This window comes from Phocoena phocoena, chromosome 5 (genome assembly GCF_963924675.1).
Source record: "Phocoena phocoena chromosome 5, mPhoPho1.1, whole genome shotgun sequence".
Classification (NCBI taxonomy): domain Eukaryota; kingdom Metazoa; phylum Chordata; class Mammalia; order Artiodactyla; family Phocoenidae; genus Phocoena; species Phocoena phocoena.
Window position 1 is genome coordinate 29,713,907 of NC_089223.1, and position 25,655 is coordinate 29,739,561.

Genomic DNA, 25,655 nt, shown 5'->3' on the forward strand with positions numbered 1-25,655 from the left:
TAGGAAAGGAGAGGTAAACCAGAGGTCACAAACACAAAATAAATGTGTTTAATTTTAAATAAGTATATGAAAGAGAAAAAGAATTATAATCCATATTTAACAAAATTTAGATAACTTCCAATCACTTTACATTACCCTAACAAAAGTTATACTAATAATGAAGAGTATACTTCTTATGATATAGAATATGGAACCCCATCACAATGGTTTGTTCAGTTTGCATAAGTCACAACTGATTGGACACAGTCCCTGTGGGCATGCCATTTCATCCAGACTGGATGGTTCATTAGTCATAATTACTATAACTGTACAGCAGAGACTGCAGTTTTATCTCATCATACATCTTTGATCAAGCTGCTTCAATTTCTGCTTCATCAGCATATGAAGTTACATTACTGGAGTTTTTTATTTTCAATCACAGATTATGCTTTTTTATCAAAACATATATTTGGTCTTCACATTTAGTAGTGAGGGCCCAGATGTGACCACCATTTGACCTCTGATACTTTGAAACCACCTAAACACCATGAATCATCAACTGAAATCCAGAACGTTACAGAGAAAATTAAACAAAGAAAAGAACTGACCTGTGTTAAAAGCATAAGATGATTGGACTTACCGACATCGAGACTAACCATATTTGCTGCAGCTTCTCATTAAACATTAAACTGTGCACCAGAAGAACACATCATACATATTTATTGTTTTGCACTGTCACTTTGGAAAGACTCGTATCACAATTAGTGCTCCTCTCAAACTATAAGCTGCATAAAGAAATTTCCCATGAAGCTTGAAGACAAAATAATGTAGAAGACTGTACAAGAAGGTTAAAGAACAGATGGATAACAGATTTCACTGAACACTAAAGCATAACACTCTTACTTTAGAAAGGAAGATGTTGGTAAAACATGGTTCAAATGCAAAATACTGAATGAAATTGATGTGTCAGGAATTTTTTTCTTCCAAGTTCTACTGGAGAACAATAGGGGACTAAAAGACCTGTCTTACAATTTTTGTGTCTCACTATTTTCATGTGCAAAACGTCCCCACTGTAGGCTGCATGAACAATCATAGTCGACAGTTACATGCAGGCACTGAGGCTGCAAAAATCCCAGAGTAATTAGTGTTGTCTGAATGCAATGACATCTGTGTTCTCATGGTTCTCAAGACACATCAGGCCAATAAGATGTATATGAAAAAATATGACAAGCATTGCAAATGCCCTTCTGAAAGGTCTTACACTTTGGGGGAAAACTGAAGAAATAACACATGTCATCTTTTTGTAAGCAGTATATTTAAGAGTAAAAGATCTAAAAAGATCTTTTGAGTCATTCATTCTCTTTTTGTAACTATAAAGCATTTATTCAGGATACAGCAATGCAGTATGAAAAAAAAATCTGCTGCATGTTTGTCTCTTCTGCAAACTTTTCTTAAACACAACTGATTTTATGCAACGGCAACATATGCCCCCGTTCCTGTAAGTAACAAAGTAGGGAGCACATCTTATTAATATTGTTCAATTTTAATTTTAAAATAATATCTCTTAGTACTGGACATAAAACAGCTTAAAGTGTGTTGATAAATGCCTTAGAATTATGTTTGCATTTTTCTAATAATAGAGACTGTCAAACTGATTGCATTAAAAAGCCTTTGTTTTAGGACACCTAATGCTTTTGCTGAGTGGTGTCTATTGCGGAGCCCTCTCTCTGGCTGTAGCAGTATGTTGGAGCATGCACTTGCTCCGAGAAAGACATTAGTCATCATTAACAGAAGCACTGACACCAAATCTAAGTGCCTCTCCACAATGACCAAGTGGCAATCATCTTTCTCTTACACTGTCACTACTGATTAGGATTTTCTTTCATGAAAATTTAATTTGTCCCCCTTTCTTCAGCTTTTCTTTTTTTATTCCTGATAAAAACACTGTATTCAGGAAAGACTTCAAATACAGCAGAAGAAGCTGCAACTATAATATAGCTAACAATATAAAGATTACAAGATTCCCAGCTAAATATTTTATCTAATCCAACAGAAAAACACAGATTAAGTGAATGATTAACAAACAGGGGGAAAACACTGACTCTAAAAGGAATCTTGCTTTAAGAATCTATAAGCCTCAAAAGGTGACTAAAGCAAAAGATTTGAATAAAATTTCTCTAAATATTAATTACATAATCCCAAAGCGTCTTTAAAACTAAGACTATCACATTTCCAAAGTAGCCATCTTTCACTACATTTCAAATGCGCATTCTCTCATTTCTTAAGAAGGAAGATGGGTATTCACACAGACATGTCACTGCAAACTTAAGAAAATATTTAAGCATCCATACCCTCTGTATGCATTAACCTGCTGTTGTTAAAGAAAAAAGGGTGTGTGTGTGGTATTTTCAGTTGTATTGGACAAATGAAAATGATTCATGTGGTCAGGCAGGCTACCCCACGGCTAGATGATACTACAGACTTAAACTCTGGTTCTGTACAATATCACAGTGTTAAACAAGATATCATAGCGATAAGTTATTTAAGGAAGTTTTAAAAAACATTTACTTTTCTGTTTTATTTCAATTTGTTTAAAGTTTTCAAAAAATGTAAGCATGTGATAGCTTGCAAGGATCCTGGTACAACCCAAACTCCCACTTCTAGTTATAAATACTATCTTCTCTTTATATTACTTATATTTTGTAACAAAATAGAGATTGGTTTAAATTTAAAATATTTCTCAATTATTTTATATCCCTTTTAGAACATGTTACTTTTAATCAAAACCTGTTACACTTTTGTGTTTATGTGAATACGAACTACATCTACCTTTAAATTTAAATATCCATGTGAAAGGCTTTTAAAACAAGTCAGCCTCATTGCTTTTCAAAATTCAGAAGCAACCATAATTCATCAAACTTTAATCATTAAATGTTCAATTCCTGACTATTTTATTTTGAAAAGTAATATAAAACGAATTTGAAGGTCAAATAGTAACTGGTTAATGGCTAATACCTAACATTTACAAATGGTTCAAGTTTTTTTCTACTTAAAATTAGTCTGGCAGTTAAAACATTTAAGAAGAGATTAGGAATTATAAAGGATTTTAAGAGAATTTCTAACTGCTAAACTTTTATAAGTTCAGAGATATCGTGATTAAATAAAGATCTAGTCTAAATTAAAAGCGAAACCGTACAGTAATAACCTAGCTTAATTATGCTTGCAGAGTATCTTTACAAATGATTAGCCCATTTCTTTATTTCTTAACTAAGTAAACATGCTTCTTAAATTCTCAAAAGCTTGAAAGTAAACTCTGATTTTCATAGTTGCACTGACTTTTCCAAATGAAAACTTCAAAAACTTACAATATAGTTACTGACTCTATTGCTAGATCCAGTATGTGTTCAAGTAGAGAAGTTTAGCTCTATAACTTCCACCCCTCAACCTAAACCTCCAAGTCACTTGTCAGTTAAGGGTTGGGCGATTTATTGACCAGCCCTGGATGCATACTGTCAGTGCTGAAGGAAATATGAGAGAGGGTTGTCGCTACTGTTCTGGAGCTCATTGATAATGACATACCTGCCTCTGTCACCCATTACCCATACTACAAACTACTTAGACCTAACTGAAAAATCAATAGCCTACTTGCACTGGTTCCTGTGGCTGCCTCCTTTGATTGTCAGCTCCTGTCTAGGGTCAGCACTTACATGAAAGGGGCTGTGACTGCCTGATGCTTTCAGGACAACCTAACGATATGAAACTAGCCAACAGAACAGTAAATTCTGTCTCTTTGCCCTCCTCATCAATTAGGCTTTGACTAGGCTTGCCTGTAGAAACCTGACCTTTTAAGTTTAGGTGAATATGGACTAGCTGAACACACCATTGCCCTCAGCACTGAGCCAGGAAATCTACTGACAAGTTAAACAAAACAGAAGGTTGTAACTGTCATAATTTGCATTGCACTTTCACGCCAACAAGGGTGTTATCAGTAGGGGCAAGCCCTGGAACACACAACTCCAGCACCCTTAAGCCACGCTACTCATAAATTTTCAAGGGAAGTGAGATAAAACATAAATTCACAAATAGCAATGCCTTTCACATCTCTTAGTCTTTTAGGTTTGCACTCTGCAAACCCACCAAGTGTCCATCAACAACTCTCTCGGTGGTCACCTGGCACGCCTACTGCATTGACGACAGACTTCCAAAGAACACAATATAGAAGTAAAATAACTCAACTATGCCCACTGAAAAGGTATTTTAGAGAGAATTTATAATACAGCAGACAGACTGATTGATCTATATCTCAAAATGAGAACAATTAGGTCTCAATATGTTGTCTTTTCCTGTCTCACTTCCCTCCCTCCGAAAATATCCACAAGCTCAGACAAATAATAAGTTATCGCATAAGTGAAAGGAGGTGTTGAAATTACTTCCTACCATGCTACTCTGATACAGCATCTTTTACAGTTTGAGGGAAAACTAAGAACATCTGTAAAATAAAAGATGTTAACACTTTTATGCTTGTCAGGTCTTCTGATGAAAACAAGTGAAAAGCATGAGAAAGTAGTATAAAACTTACTTTAGTAACTCATGTTTTGAAAACCATTTCCCTGCTTGGGTCTATCTTTTAACACAACATGAATACGGTAATGTTATAGTTGCTTAAAGCAGTGTCATTTCTCTAAAGAGAGGACTGACCTTTCCATTTTTAAAAAAAATTTTTTAAGTTAATTATGAACTTGAACTTTATTTGGCTCCACGAACTAATATTTACAGAATAGCTAATCTTAGTGAAAATATCAGAAACATTGAAAGACAATTCAACAATTTGAGAGAAAAAAAAAAAAAACACACCTGCCAACCTTGCATATACCTTTAAACACATACGGTTCTGCTGAATATACAAGAATACACAGCCTGTTTCATTTTCATATTTTTATGATCCAACTCCTATCAAAGAATAATTAGTATACTCTTAGAATCTATTCCAATTTGCTAATGGGTTGTCCCTCACAACTGTCTCCAATCTATAATTTGCATTTTTTCCCTTAAGTCTAAAATATGGAATATAACGATCTGTAAGCTTATTCTTTCTGTGATTTTTTTCACGTTGAAAACTTTCATATGCATATATTAAAACAGCACTGAAATTCTAAATGTGTGCAGAAAGATTTCTGATTTAAAATCAATGAATAAAGATATAAAAAAGAACTTTAATCATGTTAGGGTAGGAAATTACAGATTTTTGTCTATCTAGAAGAGGTAGAAAACACTCTTCATCTATCCCATTTAACAATTGAGAAAATAGTGAGTGGAGATAGTGACTTGATCAAGGTCACTCACAGGGTTTGTAGCCAAGCTAGGATAAAAATTCAGGGCTTTTTATCCCCTAGACTAATGCTCTTTAATACTATCATACTGTCTCCCTTTCTTTATCTTATCTATGCAGGTAAGCTATGTAACAGCAAGGAACTTTTATTAAAAAAAATACATAGCTTTGTATCATTTGTTTTAAATTGATGCTACAATTTATAGAAAGTTTTAACTAATTTGAAGAAAAGATTAGATTTGTAGAGCATTTAACCAACAAGGTACTATAGAACAAATAACTATTAGAAATAGAAGATCTAATTAAGTATGGTTGGAACCCTTTACTTATCTAATATGATGATTAACTGTGCATCTGGTAGCCTTTCAGGTCCTTTGTGTGCACCTATCTGATAGCAAAGTGAAAGGGCATGGATAGTGTCTGGTCCCAGCAAGCAAATCATTTGGAAACAGTCATAGCCATAGATCAAAGATTTTTCACTCTATCTTGGCTGATTTAAACCTACTAACCCAGGTTTCGTCTACAGACAAAACCAGTCAGAAAATAAGAGAGTGACTCTTTAGGATCCAAAGATAACAAGGGAAGAGAGAGAGGGAAAACTCAGAAAAGAAACAGACTGGCAGAACCTTGATATACATAGGCCAAGACAGCTGTTTTATATCCTAGCTTTATTTCACATGGTTAAAGGAAAAGTTTCCATTCCTTAGATCATCAAATATTATTTCATTTATACTACACAGATGTCTTCTATACGTAGATTAGAGCCAATGAAGGATTTTTGTTGTTGTTATTCAACCACTACCAGGAATCAGAGAAACCTCTCAGCACATCACTTTTACGCTAATTCACAATGTTTAAAGGAAGGAACAGGCTAGATTTTTTTTAACATTTTCATTAAAAATAACACAAGCTTATTAAAAATTTCCTGTAATCTTAGCAGAAGATTGATGCAAAATTACTACTACTAATAATATTATAGATGGAGTGCTGCAGAACCTGTATATTTCAAGAGAAACTAAGATGTTTAAAAGGGCTAGTTTTCCTGAAGTGTAACAAAAATTTACCTACGATATGCTTAACTGATAATTTTAAACATAGGCCCACAAAATGTCTCGTATGGCCTGAAAGAAATATAGAACGTAACACCAAGTCTTATATTTTGAACTAAGTACAGCTCAGTACAGGCATAATCTACACCCCTAATCTCAATCATCTGTTTTGTAAATGTCTGGCACTGATGGCAAAGGAAAGTGGAAATGGGAGTGGGAATGACTCTGAAATCCCAAGAAACATATCCTAATGTGAATCAGTAGTATTATCTTATTAAACTAAGGATATCGCATCTTCTTTAAAGCATAAAATTCAATGTTCCGAATGGAAATGAATGAAATTGAAATCAAGAGCCTTGATTTATTTAGCATCAAGTTTAATATCAATAATCCTGATTTTCTATTTTGTGGAAGTGATATTAAAGACCAGTAAAATTTGTTTCTCAAAGGTGGAGGAGACACAAATAATAATCCACTAATTACACAATCATACCGTAAATAGTTAAGAACTGGCTTCTACTAAAAGCACCCTTTCATTTGTTGAAATTTATAGTGAATCATGAAAGCCAAAGTTATTAAACAGAAAAAATATAATATATACCTCATAGTATATTAATAAGTTAAAATTGTTAAAAAGGAAGGAAAGAAGACAGAAAGGTAGACTCTTATTTAACTTCTCAGAACTATTCAACTGTCTTACAGAAATAAAGGAATGTGACTGCTACAACTCAAAACTGTGTTTCTCTAAAATGAGAAAAAGCTAAATGTTTCTTGGTAAAGTCAAAAGACATAAATGAAAATATAGTAAATTCAATGAAAAATACTTGCCGAATTAACTCAGATTGTCTTAACACTGTATATCCTAGCTCAGTAATACAAGAGTATTTACATTTCAGTCAGGCTAAAAGCTGCTCACTTCCATTCTCCTGAGTACAAGTTCTTTGCTCTATCACTGTTCATTTTGATGATATTATGTATAGCTTAATAATGTACTCATATACACAGCTGAGTACTAAACTTGGGGAAAAAACAAACATCTATTGTACTTTCAATATTCTCATCCTACTAAATTATACAAGAATTAGACTTGTAAAAGTTTAATAGGTGTAAATATCACTAATCAAATACATTATCCAAGGTAACCCAAACAAACTTAACCCCACAAAACAATATTCAAAAGTACATAAAAGCATTTACTTTTCAGTACAGTTTGAGGCTTAGTAATGCAAAGTTAATGCCATTGCTTTGACCTTACAGAACATTAAGTTCAAACTGTTCAAATGACAATACCCTTGGGTTACCAATCAAAGTGATTACAAGGTTTGGGGTTTTTTCAGGTTTTTTTTAAAGCTATTTTGTGAAAGAAATTAAAAAAACAACTTGTTTTAGCAGCATGATTGACCATTTAAAATTAACAGGCACTATGGTGAACTGCTCAAAGAAAACATTCTATTACTGATTATTCTCCTGATTGATTCCAGAATAATAATTATCAATAGCTTATAAACAATTTCTATGATACTTAGGAGATTTGGAAAATTAGATCATTTGACAGGGAATGGAAGAGAATGCAGCTTTACCCTGACTTTTAATACAATGTGCATAGTATAATCCTGACAGTTGGTGCTGTTAAAGCTTCTTACAGATAGTTTAATATAATTACTTCAATAAAATTTCATCAACTAATACACTAACAAATTGTGTTTGGGTTATTTATTTTTCTTCTTGTTTTTACTGGAATCGTTTTTAAATTCAGAGAATTTAATCGTTATTTATTGCCCCTTATACATCTTGACCCCCTAAAAAAGAATTTTTTTCTTAAAAAATATTTTTATAAATATATTGAATGATTAAGCATATAAGAACCAAACATTTAGCAACTGTACAGATATTTTAAAGTTAGATTTTAGAGGATAAGAATATATACAGGTAAACACGTGGTCTTTTGTTTTCCAAAAAGTATAAATCCTTCAGAGAGTTGATTTTTTTAAGTCAATAACCTGATTATTTTCTTAATAATTCTAAAATGTTTTCCTGGAAAACAAAATCATATAATCTAAAATCTGTATACTCTTTAGGAAAGATTATTGAAATACTGTATGCCATTTCTAGAGATAATTAATGGATCTTTTAAGTCCCAGTGATATGATAAAGTAAAAACTGCACTGAAGTTTAACTCAGTAAGCACATTTCTAAGTAAAGATCAGCAAAAAATAAAACAGTTTAAGCATTTTGTATTCTCTGGAAATGTAAACAGGATTATAACTGTCAGATGTACAGAAGCACTGACTGCAGCCATTAGTTTGGTTTTGCTTCTGAGAAACACAACATGAACTACTGAATCATTTCTTTTCAAATCCATACATTCCCTGCAGCAGTTCAAGCTTCATCAGCAGTGCAAGAATGTATAAAAATGACAGGCAAAGAGCATTAGTTTTCTTTTTTCTCTCATACTGTTTGCCTGTAAATGGAAGACAGGGTTTTTTCTCAAAGCACTTAAGCTGAGGATGTTTAAGTCAATTGCTGAAAGAAAATATGACTGAATTCTCTATGCAAGAAAGTATCATAAATGGAGAAACTGAAAAAATCAAGTACTGTGTTATTATCCTAGAATAAAATATTACAAGATTAGCATTCTAACTTAGTTGCCCATTATTCTTCAATTAGAAATATTTTCAGTTTTTTAAGTATCCTGTCAACTCATCACATTGTTTTAGCGCCATTCATAAAGTACCTGGTTCTGCTTCTAATTTTAAATATAAAAAGGCATTCAAATTAAAATACACACATTTTCTTTCAAAAACATCATATTTGTATAAATAGTTAACATTTTGATTTCCAAGTTTCTGTACCCATAAGTGTTTCACTGAAAAAGGAAATTCAATTAATAATTAAAAGTTTATTTAACCACGATCAAGTAAAGATAGGATCTAATGTATGATCTGGCTACTCTTCTGGAGCTTAAACATTCATATTTTTCAAAAACTAGCACAGTAATTTCTGTAACTTGACTCAATTTTTTAAGGAAATGGGAACTTTTCCGACTAAAGTTTAAACATACATAGTTTATAGTAACTAAAAACATGCCCACCTCACTATCATCATCTAAATTTTCATAAATGTTCCTAAGTGTAAGGATGGTGAAGGTAAATCCTAGAGAAGTCTGAAGGTTATGGGCTTCATGAAATCCAAAACAAAATATTCAAATCACACCCTGAATGTCCTCTTTCTCTTTTTAGTAATGTCTGCAGTCAGACCAACATGATAAGTCTGGGCAGAAGCATGCTGATGTTGGCACTGCCTAAACCAAACAAACAAGATGTTTAACAGTCAAATAAAATGTCCTGCAGCCTCCCTAATGAATTTGTCAAGGACCATCAGATTTCGCTCCCCCTCTTTTGCCTCATTAACTCAAGTATGATGAGACGGATTATAACAAGAGAATACAGATCAATCGGTCTGAAGACTTGAAGTGGCTTTTAGCCTCTAGAGTTTCTTTCTCTCACTTGGTCTCCTTTAATAGAATACGGTATCTCCTGCAGAAGGGGCTGCCACTCCGTTTTAATACACCATCAAGGAGCTGCTGATGGACTTCTATACTAACATACATAAAAGCAGAGGTGACAGGGGCTCTTCAATTACAGCCTCCTCGGATACCGTTTCCCCCTTCAATTATTCAACCAGAGGAAGAGCGGATCCGCAAACACACAGCTGAAGCAGCTCTTAGAGCAGAGGCAGCCAGAGTGAGTTGGGGTGGGGGAGGGGAAGGAAGGGAACCAGCAAGAGGGAGCATTATTTGCTGGAAGTGTTTAAGTTTATTGCTCAAATGATGTTTCTAATTAGTACCACGGCAATAAATTAAAGCCGCCTTTGTTTAACTGATTTATTATTTACTAGAGCATCTACCTTGGACAGGGTAAATTGGTAATGAATTGTTTTTAAATCAAAACATTTGTAACATTTTATCATTCCCTCGGCCTCAGTACGCAAAAGTGGAGAAGCGAGGGGACAAGGGTGGGGCGAAGCTTGGTCGTGCCGACAGAGCAGGGAGGAGAGGAGGAATGGGGTGCCGGGCGAGTGGTGGCGCCAAGACCCGCGCGGCCGGGGCCGCCCCACGCGAAAAGGGCGTGCGGACAGAGGGCGCTGGGCGCCTGCCCGCGGGCGCGGGAACACGGAGGAGGGATGACGCCGTCACCCCGGGGCCTTCTGCAAACACTCCCTGGGGCGTCGCGGGCCCGGCCGGTCCACGCGCGAGGCCTCAGCGGCTCCAACCGGGGGCGAGGGGCGAGGGTCGGGGCGGGGGGAAGGAAGCTCCTCACCCTCTCACCCCGCCACCAGTCTCCGCCCAGTAACTGCCCTCGGGAGAAGCCGCGCGGGATCCTCTTCTGGCGTCCACACCACTGCCCGCCGCAAAGTGCCCCTCCTGCCAGTAACAGTTCCCAGAGCGCCGCTGTGGCCTCGTGGCCAATCGCCGGGGTGCCGGCAGAGCCTGGGCGTCCCACACACGCGGACCCTGAAGGCGCCGGCTCGCGTACATCCTCCTGCCGCCCGGGGTCCGACGCCAGCCGCACGCACGCCGGAGCCCGCTGGAGCCCGCGGCCGCCGGCGCCGCTGAGACTCCCGAGAAGTCACTAAAGCTCTGCGTCCCGGAGTGCCGCGGACGCGACTGTTCGTCTCAACTCCTGGCCACTGAAGACATCCCTGGTAACAGTGCCAACTTGATTAAAAGAAGGAAAAAAGGACAAAGTTCTTTAGGAAGAGACATATCGCTACGAGAGTGAAGGGGTGACAAGATACCAGTAGTCCGCACCAGATGTGTAAGAACGAACCAAGGAGGTCCAAGCGTCTGCCATCAAGTACCTGATGAAACAAACTTTCCCTATGCAACTGAATTCAGGTTCATCTGGTTCAGCCTTAAGACAGCAAGTCAAGCCTTCCCACGGGGTTTTGCAAAAGCCGCATACCAGGTTTTGCAAAATGAAGTCTTCGCACAACCGGCTTATAGATTTTCTTTGTTACAGCATTATCGGAGTACATAACGTCCAAACTCTAACTAAAAACATTCCCATCTACTTGATTTGCCTTAAAAAGACTCAGAATCCACACACCTGAGGTTCAAACATAAATTCTAAGCAAATCAGAAACACTGTTACAGCTCTTTCAACCAAAAGTACCTAAAGGCTACCATGGTACAGCTCGAAAGTATAATACATATACTAAAAGCACATGCATGAGTTTCACTGAAATGTCAAGGGAGGAGTGAAGCCATCTGTGTAATCAATAACAGGATAGTTATAGATTTCTGCAGCAGTGAAGTCTTTTAAAAGCAAGAGTCAATTATGAAAATAAAATGAGTTTACAAATGAAATTCTCTACTGCCTGAAAATATACTCAAAATTAGATTTACAACATTAACATTTTAAGAAAACTTTAAATCAGGTTCATATTTACTTCCCTTCATTTTTATTAAGTTTAAAATAATTTTAGTGGCTTATTTAAAAAGTATATCCAACAAAATTTTACCATATATAAATCTGTACCATTTCTCACAACTTAAACATATTTTCTCTCTGATAACAAGTTACTCCTTGTAACAATAAAGTAATAACATTAAATATATCTGAATCTTAATTATGAATTATCAAACAAGGTGCTTGTACCATTTTTGTCCTGCCTCATTTTTCAACAGCATATGGAAATTACTGAAAAGAGATTTACGATTATAAACTCTCACCCCATGTCCACTCCACCCACCCCCCAACTGGCGCACATATACAGCAATTGCTCTGGCTCTTAGCAACAATGGGAGGGGAGGGGAAGAAAAGGGAGGAAGACTTTGCCTAAGGAAAAAATCTAGAAAAATTTAGGTCCTTTCCCAGATTTCCCTTCCTCCTCCCATTTGCCTTCAAGCGAAAGTAATTTTGTTAGCTTTTGCACCTTCTTCACAATGTTGATAGAAAAAAAAAAAGTGAACCTTTCTGAACCACTGCTACTCTCCCTTGAGTCATTCCAGCCATCTCCAAGAAGTCCCTTCTCTATACACTCTCTTTTTCTTCCTTGCAATTGATAAGAAAGGAGGATAAAGAAGAGGGGGCTGCAAAATGTGTGTGAGCATTTGACTTCTACTATCTCTTCCTATTTTCTTACTTCTCTCTTTACCCCCTTTCTTTATCAAGTGCAGCGGTGGCTGCTACCGTTTGCCAAGCATGCCTGTCTTCTCTCTCGGATTGGCTAAAGCACTGACAGCTCCAACAGCGATTGTAGGAACTGAAGCTCCACCCCCCTCATGATGGCCCAGGACCATTCATAAACTAAATAACTCCAGGAAACAGCAACGAGAGAGAGAGAGAGAGAGAGAGAGAGAGAGAGAGAGAGAGAGAGAGAGAGAGAGGAGGTGCTGGGGGGTGGGGTGAGAGAGAGAAAGAGGGAAAGAGAAAGGGAGGGAGAGAAAGGAAGGGAGGGGGAGAGAGAGGAAGAGAGATTAGGAGGGAGAGGGAAAGAGAGACAACGGAGGGAGAGGCGACTCAGAAAGTGGAATCTGCACAAGCAACCTAAAGGGGGAGGAGAAGAAAAACCCTCGAATCGTTATAACTAAACCCCAGATGCAACGCAAGCAAAGACTTCGTCACACTAAAATAGATTTTGTGACGGCCAAAATTATAAATTACGAAGCAGAAATGAGTATCAAACAACTTCCAGCGGTCTGCACCTAGAGAAAGACAAGAAGAACGCACTGCAAACAAACCAACCCAGTCCAAACAACGCCTCCAGTAGGAAAAGAGGAAAACCGCTACAAGAGGACCCCCTGAGAAGAGACCAGACCTACACGCTGAGAGTGCGGGGCATCTGCGAACCTCTGAGTGTGCTGCGGACTGAGTTGCACTTCGCCGCTCTCTGGACATTAATTACACCCTTCACCTTCCATCTGGGGGAGGGTGAGGAGAAAAGCGCTCACCTAATCTGAATAAAGAAGTGCTACCAGGGTGGGAGAGAAGTTTAAGAATGAAACACTGAATGTTTCGCTTTTATTTTTAAATTTACTTTGGCATTTAAAAGACCTCATTTCCAGATTCCTGGGCCATCTCCGCTGCAGACGTCTAAGCCTAACCTCTTGGTAACCAGAATTTTTCTCTCTCACCCTGTCTCCCCACCCCCCTCCCCTTCATCTCGCCCGCAGGCACATCTTTATTTCACATATCAAGAGAAAGCAAAAAAGTCCCAGCAGGTACTTTTCTTTTTCAAAGATCATCCTTTTTTTTTGTTCTTTTTTCCTTATTTTCTGGAGAAGAAAAAAGCTTTCAAAAGAGGGGAAGGAAAGAGCTAGACGGCTGAAGCATCAGCCGGGCAGCCCAGGTGGAAACAAGAGTGAAAGTGGGGCTTAGGGGAGCGCAGCGCCTCTTTCGCAAGCCGCAGGGCCACCACCAGCACGTGAGCCTTGGATCCCTCAACGTACTGCGAGACGCCGGTGTACAGCCCGGACCTGTGCCCCAACATGATCGCCGCTCAGGCCAAGCTGGTTTACCAGCTCAATAAATACTACACTGAGCGCTGCCAAGCGCGCAAGGCGGCCATCGCCAAGACCATCCGAGAGGTCTGTAAGGTGGTCTCGGACGTGCTAAAGGAAGTGGAGGTGCAGGAGCCTCGCTTCATCAGCTCCCTGAGCGAGATCGATGCCCGCTACGAGGGGCTGGAGGTCATCTCGCCCACAGAATTCGAGGTGGTGCTCTACCTAAACCAGATGGGCGTCTTCAACTTCGTGGACGACGGCTCTCTGCCCGGCTGCGCAGTGCTCAAACTGAGCGATGGGCGGAAGCGGAGCATGTCTCTCTGGGTCGAGTTCATCACAGCGTCCGGCTACCTCTCGGCGCGCAAGATCCGCTCACGTTTCCAGACGCTGGTGGCTCAGGCGGTGGACAAGTGCAGCTACCGGGATGTGGTCAAGATGATCGCGGATACCAGCGAGGTCAAGTTGCGCATCAGGGAGCGCTACGTGGTGCAAATCACTCCGGCGTTCAAGTGCACCGGTATCTGGCCTCGCAGTGCTGCGCAGTGGCCTATGCCCCACATCCCCTGGCCCGGCCCCAATCGGGTGGCGGAGGTCAAGGCCGAAGGGTTCAACTTGCTCTCTAAGGAGTGCTACTCGCTGACCGGCAAGCAGAGCTCTGCGGAGAGCGACGCCTGGGTGCTGCAGTTCGGAGAGGCTGAGAACCGCCTGCTGATGGGCGGCTGCCGAAACAAGTGTCTCTCGGTGCTGAAGACGCTGCGGGACCGCCACCTGGAGCTGCCTGGCCAGCCGCTCAATAACTACCACATGAAGACGCTGCTGCTGTACGAGTGCGAGAAGCACCCGCGGGAAACGGACTGGGACGAGGCGTGCCTCGGAGATCGGCTCAACGGCATCCTGCTGCAGCTCATCTCCTGCCTGCAGTGCCGCCGCTGCCCTCACTACTTTCTGCCCAACCTCGACCTTTTCCAGGGCAAGCCCCACTCGGCCCTGGAGAGCGCTGCCAAGCAGACCTGGAGGTTGGCCAGGGAAATTCTCACCAATCCCAAAAGCCTGGACAAACTATAGGGTGCTGGGGACTGCTTGAAAAGCGACATAAACAGGAATGCTCTCAAACATACAACACACAACTCGGCGACAAACAGCGGAAACTCCAGACACAGACTTTTATGTAAACCACCTAAGAGAAACGGGAACCTGGCAGAAGACTTCCTTAATTAACAAGCAAACAAAAGGAGAGCAAACCAACCAAACACACAAAATCACATTCTTGCACAAAAGTGATCCTTCTCTTCCAAACAATGTGAATTTAAAAGGTCACACAACAGAAGCAATCGGGCTTTGCCACAACAAAATGAAACCCAAGGTACATTTTCAATCAAAATATAGTAGTTTCTCCCTTTTCCTTCTATCCCCCTCTTCATTCTCTGTCTCTGTCTCTCTCTCCAATTTGTTTTGGGTTGCCTGAATGTTGTCACCAAGTGAAAAAAAAGTATTTAATTATATGTAAAATTTCTCTTTTAAACAAAGTTTTGCTGATGTTAAATGTATCTCAGTGCCAATGTCAGATGTGCCCCTCCCTCCCCCACACCTCTTCCCTCACCCTAAGCAGTCTTGTTGAAAACAGTAATAAAAATACTACTTTACATTGTAAATGACTGTTTGTGGATTGTTCTTAAATGAAGGAAGGTGAGATCACAATTTATTATTTACAATATAAAGATGTGAACTTGAGGAATGCAAGAATCTTCCATTTTAACTCGTTTGCAAAATTTACAAATGCAGCACATTTTGTAGATTTAACGATTCAAGTTCCCACCAAAATCTTTAGAAAAGAGAAAATATTAATTTTACACAACTATAATATATGTTTGTTCTGTAGATTTTAAGACTAAAAGTAATATCTTATTTCACACTTGAAAGAACAGATTTTGTATGAAAGAACTGATTTTGATCCTAATTTTTACAAGAAAAGTTTTTTCACATTAAAAATTAAGATATTTGCTCTCTCATGCCATAATCTAAAAAAGAAATGAAATGCACTCTGAGTCTGAATTATAAAAGAAACATTTATGGATCTTTTCTGAATAGTTAACACAATGAGTTATACTCATCCTTCAATCATTTGTCCTCTTCAAGTTTTAAATAATAAAACTTAACAATTAAATCAGTCACATTAAAAGAGGATAAAATGGATATAGCCATATTCCTTTTCCCCAGCAAATGGTGATACGAACAATCCAGATGTATAAATTACTTCAAGTTTTTAAATGGCTAGTTATAAATGCTGTAACTATGATCATTTTTAATCAAAGTCCCAGAATTATTCAGAAGTAGCTTATACTCAATTTAAATAAAAAAGGTTTTAATACTATTTTATGACCAAAGAAAAATTAAATATAAGAAAAGTATGTTCCTCCTTTTTCTGCTTTTCTAAGGTAACAATCCAGTGTATTCATTTCAACGTTTCAACTTTAACAAACGTTTCTTTTTAATATAAGGAAATATCTGATTACAAAAATAAAATAATTAGTAAAACTGAAAGCATCCCAAAGGAACTGGTTCCTCTTCTTCATGCTGGAGGTAACTATACTCCATTACATATGTTAATGAGAGGCACAGGTACCGAATCTATGTCAGATGTTACCTTTTAATATTTAAAATTTATTCTTTGAATTAGCCCACTTTTTTAACCTACTGAGAAAATCCAGGAATGAGAGATACAAAGAAAAATGTTCTAAAAAGCAATTTTAAAGATCAGAGGAAGAAGTCTGAGTGGGGGAGGCAGTGTATGGAGGGATGAGCGGCAGGATAGCAGAGGTGGATGAAAAACAAGGGAGCTACTCAGAGCTCTGGTGCCTAGTTCACTTGATAAAACAGGCTTAAGTTTTAAGATTGCTAGGTAAAAATTCCGTAGTAAAAATAGTTCTGAGTTAGAAATATAAACTGTGATCTTATCAGTTCTGAAATCATCTCTACTCTTTCAACCTATACTATATCTTTTTCAGGTCTCTCTTCCTGCAGATGTAGAATAAACTCACTGTAATACTAACTGGTTCAGACAAATATACTAATTTTTTGAATAATACAAATGAACTTATTCTCTAGGGAAAATGTTCTGATTTTTTAAGAACAATTTCAAAGCAAGTAGTAGGTGCTTACATTTACAAAGAAATTACTTAAGGGCACAGTGTTTAGTTTAAAAGATATAAATGACATTTTTAAATGACCGTTTTTTCACTCACAAAAGTATTTAAAGCATTAGACACGTATGTCCCTCCAACTATCCCAGAGAAAAAGTTTTAAGTCTTGACAAGGAGAAATAAAAATTCCCCAATTCAGTATCTTTTTTTCCATCCTTATTTAATTTAATGCAGGTATCACCAACAAAAAAAGAAAAACACTCCAGTGTCCTCATTTACAAAATACCTTAAACATCAACGTCTACACAAAATCAAAAATTCTTCCAATAATGGGCTGAAAATTTTTTGAGAATATAAATTAGCAAAAGTTTTGATTTCTGTAACATTAGGCAGGTTGCAGCAGTACAGACCATTTCTGTGTCTAGGCTCAAAGATCCTGTATTGCACAAACAGCAGGGAAAAAAATTAACTTAATGATGCTGTACAGAATAAGATCAGACAGAAAAAGAAGTTATAACTTTCCCCAAAAGGAGTCAATAACTTCAAAGATCCTAATCACAAAGATTGGCAGGGGTTTTAATCACGAGGACAATTCATTAGATATGTTTAAAACAAATCACATTTTAGATTTTAAGCCATGTATGTCTAAAAGCATAATAGAATAAATAGTATTCTGAATTAAATTTCAGTCTAACTCACAAATTACCATAAATTAGAGAGTTTGAGTAATTTTGTTACCTTTCTTTCCTAAAGAAACTAAAATACATTTTCAGACATTTCAGCCATACAACAAAGTAGAAAATTTTTCTAGCTGATATAATTTCAGAATTAAAGTTTTCTCTACATTGGATTAGCTACATTCTTAAACTCAAAACAATCAGTTTCAGCATAGACTTCCTTTCACATAGTCTACCAAGTCCAGTCTTAATAAAAGCAGCAATGCTGAACCCAAGTGCTAAAAACATGCATAAGACAAGATATGATTTGTTTGTAAAGTTTTTCATAAAATTATAACATTTTCATTATGAATGACTTTGAAATACTTCTAGGTCACTAAAATTTAATAATTCACATGATTCCCAAATCAAAGAATTTCCTACCAATAAACTCAGAAAACAATTACGTAGACACACACACACACACACACACACACACACACACACACACACACACTAGCTAACAGCCTGTAAAAGAAATTACTCCATTTTTTAAAACCTCTTCTCTTTCTACAGGTTGCTTATTTTGCTAATTTTAAAAGAGACAGAACAAATTCTACCATTCACTTTCATGAAATAAACCTAATTTTGGCTTTATGGCTATGCCACAAATGTCTCTTAGTAAAATAAAGCTGCCAAGGTCTGAAAAGTAATCAGAAATACATTTTAAAGGGGAAATTACATTTTCATTTAAGAATAGGAATTTATGCAATACCTTGTAAAATTGACTACAGGTAATTGGAAAAAGAGGTATCTCGCACATACAAGCCATGCTTGCATGCATGTCAGAGTAGTAAGTCAGGAGGACAAAGCAAGGAGAGTGATATATTGGTATTATATCCAGAAAAATATAAAGGCTAAACAAAATAATTCCACTCTCGATCTCACTGAATTTTGTAGCTTAATTCACCCGGACCCTTTGAGGCAAAATGTATTTTATAGATGATATTCCCTGAGGTTCTCCCCCCACCCCTGAATGAGCTAATGATAAATGCAATTAAATGGAAATTGTTTTTGAATCTAAATGAACTTCAATAATCTAACTAGCTGGTAAGGGAATCATAAGCTAAAGGAGATAGTTGCCTTGCATATAGGCAGAAGCAATTCATCAAGAAATTCAAACTATTTCTATCATAGTTTATTAATGTCAGTCCTACCCAGCAGCAGCCACACACACACACACACACTTTCCCATCATTAAAAAAAAAAAAAAATTCCATAAAATGAAACCCATTCCTCACCTTGGGGTCAATTTTCTTGAAGTTAGGGTCTTCTTCATCCACCTCAAAATAGAGTTCGGAGGAGGTGACAGAAAGAGTGCCCTTTACTACAACAGAGGGGGCCACAAGCTGAGCTGGTGTGCTCAGGCTAACAGGACCTGCCAAAAGGAAAAGACAAGCCAAACAAGTTGGAATGATATTTTTCAAAATATCAAGTGGATTCAGGCAGAAATTTCATTTAATTTTAAATTCTCACCTCTAGCACCAAATTGCCTGCTTACCCCTTTTACACTTACAAATTCTGTCCACACCAAATCTCCCTCTGAAAATGCAAAGTTAGGGTTCTCATATTAAGAGATCTATAATAGGCGGTTAATGATAACAGTAAACTAGGATTCAATTATTTTATAGGGAGTCGGCCTAGCTTTGGTCTGATCTCCTGGTTAGAAGGTGGCTCTGCCTAAATAAGTCCATCCACATTCCATTTAGAAAACAAGCCTCAGGCTATCAAACAACATAGAAAAACAACCAGGAGCAAGGAAGACTCAATAGGCTTCTAAGGCCAGAGGTTAGCTTAGAGTTTGGCTGAGGCATGATTACAGAAAGATTACTAGCTTATTAATGAAGTGAGAAACATTAAACCATATTCTCTGATAAAGATTTTGTGCCAGGTTGGCACAAAACCTCTTCCATAACAACTTTACCCCATGAAAGATTGGTAAAAATACTTCTTTTCCAAGCCTGCCTTTCCATTGTTCAATATTGTTCAATGCGTCCAAATCTAGTATTAGTGTAGTTCAGGGACTCTGGGAGTAAACAGCTGGAGGGTGGGTTTCCAAGTGAATGAATTTTTATTGGAATAATCAAATCTCCACAGGGCTTATCAAAAAGACAAATCAGCCTGCTACTGAAGACAATAGATTCACTATAGATAGAAGAGCATAAAGTATATTAGAGCCAAACCTAAAATAAGGACTAAAAATAATAATTATACATATATATATTTATGTACAGAGAGATGTAGTAAGTTTTTGAAATCCCATGTAAATTCCTCATTGTAAAAATCCTATAGGTGACAAAAACAGCAAGACAAGATTGGCATTTATAGTTCTGAATTAATATAGTGCCTATAAACACGGTACACCTATTCAGGTAATCAATGGGTGAATAAGTGTTTCAAAATTCAGATGAATTGACATTTCCATCGTTTGTTAGAAGGGTGTTGGTCCTTAATCTCACATCAATCTTAATGTGTGCCAGCAGGACAATAGGAGGGATGCTCTGCAGAGATCAGAGCAGGTTTTGCCCTCTATTCCCAATGTACAAATACATTGTGTTTGCAGATGGGCAGCAGATAACTGCAGAACAGCCATGATTTCCCAAAGCTCATCCCTATAAATGGATGAAATAAGCAGCTATGTGTTTTTTGCTGTCTCCTTTGCCCTCCGTACATTAGCATGTAATCCTGAAAAGAAATAACATTTTTTCAATCATTCTCAGACATTCAATTACAGGGTAAGCAGACAGCTGCAGGAGCTAGGGCAGCCTAGGTCCTACAGAAGACCCCTGACAATTTCCACTTCATTTCTAACCCACACCACTTTATTAGTGTGGATTACTTCTTAATCCTATTTCCATTGTCAAGATTATATAATTAAACTCCCCTTTCACCTCTATTACTGTATGAATGTATTACTAGTAGCAAGAATAGAAGCAAAATAAAGGAGGAGGAAATGAGTGGAAATGGATGTGAAGGAAAAGACCAGAGAATAGCAGTGTCCACCTTACTCTCTACTCCTGCCCCAAATCCCTTAACAGTAAGCTCCAATTAATTTTATTTTACTTTACAGAGAGATTTACAGCCATCAGAGAAGATGCCATCACCTGTTTTTGCTTTTCATTATTATTCATTTCATGGTTGCAGATATGTCACTAAATAAAAGATTTTTCATGCCTTTTAAATTATCAAAATAGTAGATTATGTAACTTGCATCTATTGAAGATGTAGAATCTTTCAGACTTTCCTCCTTGAGGGACAGAGCCACAGGCATTAAAGAAAAAAAGGTATTTAATGAATGACTAAAATTTCAAGCTAAACAAGAGAATTTTTCCCATAAGGGAAGTAAAACTGAAAATCTGCAGAGCGCAAATCAAAAATTGCTACATCAGATAAAATACGTGAATCCTGTGAAAAGCCATAGCATTCTTGGAATGGATTTTTTGAGAGTTAAGTGTATATGCAGCATGTTCCCTAAGACCTGTATATCAAAGCAAACAGCTCATCTACCTCCAAGCTTTATTTACAAAGCAACTGGCATAATTTTACTTACAGCTCTCATTTTGTAGAGATTAGGTAACTCCCATTAGATGGGTAAAGCAAGTTTGTTTTGTTGTTGCTGTTTTTGTACTTTTTTTCTTTTTCAGTAAAGATTATTCATAAAAGAAAAAGATGAGTAGGGTAAACAGAATAGAAAAATGACAGGGAAACTATTGAAGATTGGGCGGAAATGTTTAGAAGAACAAAAACAATCTTCATTTAATGTAATTGTGGGTGTAAAGCTGGTAGTCCTGCTTTTTCAGGCAGAGCTGAAAAAGTAAGTAATTAGATGCGTGTTGGCTCAGAGCTAGCTGAAGTATGTGCACGACCCCTGAATTTACCGGTGAGATTCTCTAAATCTTTGTCGTCCACGGATGACAGAGTATCGTCGTCGCCTTCCAGGAGGATCTCGTTTTCTGAGTTCTGATTTCCTAAAGCCTGACTCTTGATGGACTGTTTTCCTTTAGCAAGAATATCTTCATCTGCAGCTGAAATGAAAAGGAAACAAAGCTGTCCATCAGGTCTGGGAAGAGCACCATGGCCGAGGGGCAGGGAACCGAGGTAAGGATAGGTGGCCCAAGATGGTCAATTGTTTTTACCCAGAGTCATCCAGGGTGGGGAAAGTGATCAGGATGGCCCACACGCTCCTTCTGACAACCATGATTCCCCAAACCTAGTCTAATGTTACCTTGAACAAGAACCCTAATCCCATTAAATCTGACCCTTGCACTGCTCACTAAGCCTTTTATTTACTTATATTTAGGGCAGAAGAGGGTTCAAAAGCAGCACATTGTTTTGAAATTTGTTAGTAGAAAAAAAAAATCAGAACTTAGTTTTGGAAACAATACCTGCTTAACACTGAAAAACAAGGAATACTGATTTATTCCTGTGAATAATATTATAACGACAAACATTCTGAAATGGTTGGGGTGTGGCTGTGAAGAAGAATGCATAAATACAGAGCTAAGAGAGATCCACAGCCAGTGAGGATTTAGGCGAGATTCTGCAGCCATATCTGACACTAATAAAGCTACAGCAGCTCTTAGAAGCGGCATGCTCTTCCTCTTACTCCATCCTCCCTCTTTCCTTCATACTAACCTTGCCCACATTTCACCCCACCCATAGCCCTACTCCAGCCCTTATACAAATCTCCAAGAGCAAGGCAGTGTGGAAACTAAGTGGAGGCTCAAACACCACCTCCTCCATGTGTTTAAACTAAAGGGCTAAGACACCCCGGGGGCAAACATAACAGAAAGCCTGGGATGAGAGGCATCTGGGCAAAGAGCCTCACACCGCCTGAACTGGAGCAGCCTGTGGAGAGCAGCAGCGCCAGACTCAAAGGCACTGTGACAAGGCAGCCGAAGGGAAGGAAGGAAGGAAAGGGTACAGCAAATATAGAGAGTAAAGAAGCAGCTCTGCGGAGCACCTCCAGCCACCAACGGAACCAGAAAGAGGAGCAGGGGAGCAGCTGAAAGGAGTCAACACTGAGACTCCAAATTCTGAAGTCAAAACCCCGTATCCCTCCAAGGTGACTCCCATTGCTTTGAGCAGCTTTCTCCTTAAGAAATACATAAAAGCAGATATTAACTTCTGGACTGGGAGTTTTAAAAGCACATAGTGTCACATAAGGGAAATTCAGAATCCTCATTACACTACTGACATTCCCAGTCTCCAGCTAGGGAAATTCCAGAGGTAAAGCACCTGATCCACCAGGCAACAGCTATTGATATAGAAATAAGATGGCTAGGCTTTTTGCTCCACTGCAGTATCAGCCTAGGCATAAGGCCCCAAACCCAGAAAGGATAAAGCACTCAGTTTGCAGTAACATGACTAATATTTATCTATATAATTTATTCTAAATAGTTAAACTACATATATCTTACCTAGTTAACTAGACAAATCAAAGCTTCTCTGAGTTTAATAGGTACGGTTATTTGATAATGTTAAAGGTAAAAGTTTATTTTTACCATATTTATTGTAAGTTCACCATGTATATCATTTATATGTAATACTTATGGCACTACTTAAAAGAACATAGAAGCTTTCTATTAAATAAGAAAGTCACAGGAAGAGGCTTTCTATATTTAGCTTTGAATACTCTATGGATGAATAAAATCTTATTTTCCTTCATACCCACATACAGCATAGTATGCTGTACACATATGAAGGTCTCAGTAAATATTTGAAAAGAACTAAAAGTATCTAATTGAAATGGCTCCATTTTCTTAAATGCTATAAAGAAATATACCCAAAAAACACTAATTTTTAGGAAGACAGGAGTATGAGTTTTTATATCATTGTTTCTATTTCAAGCATTTATATTTCCTTACCTTGAAATCACAAACATTGCTCTTAGCCCAAACAAGATCTTTTTCAATTTACTAGCAATTTTAATAAAAATAAATTGGTCACTGAGAAACACGAGAGAAATCACCATCTTCTATAGTTTGTTATAATGTAAATTATAATAAATTAACAGTTCCCAGTCAGATTTTAGTATAAAATCAGTATGCTACATCCTCATTTCCTGGGTTTCTAATTCCTTCATCAAAGCAGAAATAATAATAATAATAATGCTAATATTAAATACACTTATCATGTGCCAAAGTATTCAAAGTACTTTATACATTTAACTCAATTCTCATATACCCTCTGCTAAATTCTCCTTTACACATGAGCAGACAGGCTCAGAGAGGTTATATAACTTGCTCAAGGCAACACAGCTGGCGATAAGGAGAGTCAGGATTCAAATCCAGTCAGTGTGGCACCAGTAACTGGGCTTCTAACCACAATGCCATAGAAAGTGAAAATAACCAATATACAAATATGAATGTATATGTAATTTACTGGTTAGTTTACTAATTCTTACATTTCTCATAATGCATTTTAAAAAGCTTAAGTCAGGATTATAATAAATAAGTACAGAATAAAAACATATTCATTTCCAAACCTAAATTTGATGAGCATAGGCAAACACATCAGAAAAAACTAAATTCAACAGCTCGATCATTACTTTCTCTGATTATTGCCATACATGTCCTGAAGTACACCAAACTTATTTGAAAGAAAAAAAGGAAAAAACTCTTTAATCTGAAAACATTTACAAAAAATGACAGTAAGAATAGTCATTGGCAATACACAATGGTTTAAAAATAGCTCAGTAAATAAATTACATTCATTTCAATGACCACTAAAAATAATTTATCCCTTCCAACTGAAATTTTAAAATTTTAAATATGTTCTCATCATGCTGACAACAAATTAAAACACAATAGCTTTTGAATTAAAATTTTATGAAAAAAATTTTAAGTACTATAGGTCTACTGTATGCATACAAACACCACTTTTATTTATTTATTTACTTATTTTTACAAGCTCAGATTCTGGAATTGTTCAACCTCAACTGAAAAAGCTCTTGTCATGGAAAATATGCAGCTTACTGATATTTAGAATGGTTTTCCTGTAATTAACTCCCCCTTGAGGATTTTAAGTTAGCAGCAGTAAAATTACCAACAGTACTCTAATACACACCACATGCGCTGGTGTTCAATTCTCAGTGGTCTAATAGCTTTCTGCTAAAGAACTTTTTTTTTCAAAATTAGAACAAAACTGTCCCAAGCATAAAATAAAAGATAATTATCATATTTATATGTGCTGGGAAAAGCGTATTTTTAAATTTTGTTTGTCTTATACGCAATCAACCATTAAAACAAGAATCAATTATTTTAATATTTTCTGTGAATATATCCTACACTTGTATAAAAGTTAATTGGATGAAGTCAAAATATACTTTTGGTTCAATTTTAAAGCTTGATTCAGATCATTTCTGGTTAATGAAATTATTACCAAACATTACCAAACATGATAACTGTTTAAATTTTTATTTTCTGGTTAATGAAATTATTACCAAACATGATAACTGTTTAAATTTTTCATATCACTATCATACCACTATCAACGAACTAAATTTTTCATATCACTATCACTAATCTCATATATTATTCGGATTTAATATTTATCCTAACTTAATAACCAAACTGCAATTGCTATATAAAATTGGAGAAATCTGTAAAAAATGTTTTCTTTGAAACGTAACTTGTGATTCACTGAGGGTAAGAGCAATGAGAGGGCTCAGAGAAAAGCTAGTCCTCAAAATGTAAAGTTCAAGTTCTTTAGAGCTAGCTCTGGGCAGGAGTTGATTTATCTATGCAACACAGACTAGGTAAGTAAAATTAAAACAGAAAACTGTTCTACCTATGATATATAAATCCCTTTTTAGAAGTCCACTGTGCAAGTGAACTGGAATTATCAATAGCCCATATTATAGTAAGAAAAATTGATACATTAAGAATTAGCCACTTTGTTAATTAAAAAAAAAAGATAACTACTGGGATAACA

General features: G+C 37.1%; 2 protein-coding genes across 5 annotated transcripts in view; one reads left to right on the forward strand and one right to left on the reverse strand.

Moving 5' to 3' along the window:
- The window catches only part of LRBA (LPS responsive beige-like anchor protein), a 748,187-nt gene that overhangs the window by 280,220 nt on the left and 442,312 nt on the right, over positions 1 to 25,655 (reverse strand). For all 4 annotated transcript variants that reach the window (XM_065877627.1, XM_065877625.1, XM_065877628.1 and 1 more), the window contains 2 exons: positions 21,599 to 21,745; positions 18,962 to 19,098 (listed from right to left, as the gene is read on the reverse strand). In XM_065877627.1, coding sequence (XP_065733699.1) covers positions 18,962 to 19,098; positions 21,599 to 21,745 — 284 coding nt within the window. The remainder of the gene's footprint in view (positions 1 to 18,961; positions 19,099 to 21,598; positions 21,746 to 25,655) is intronic.
- MAB21L2 (mab-21 like 2) lies at positions 13,850 to 14,929 on the forward strand. The gene has a single exon (XM_065878156.1). The coding sequence runs from the start codon at positions 13,850 to 13,852 to the stop codon at positions 14,927 to 14,929; it is 1,080 nt and encodes a 359-aa protein (XP_065734228.1).

What these genes read in the sequence shown, in the direction of transcription:
- MAB21L2 (XM_065878156.1), top strand. Translation starts at nt 13,850, where the DNA reads ATGATCGCCGCTCAGGCCAAGCTGGTTTACCAGCTCAATAAATACTAC.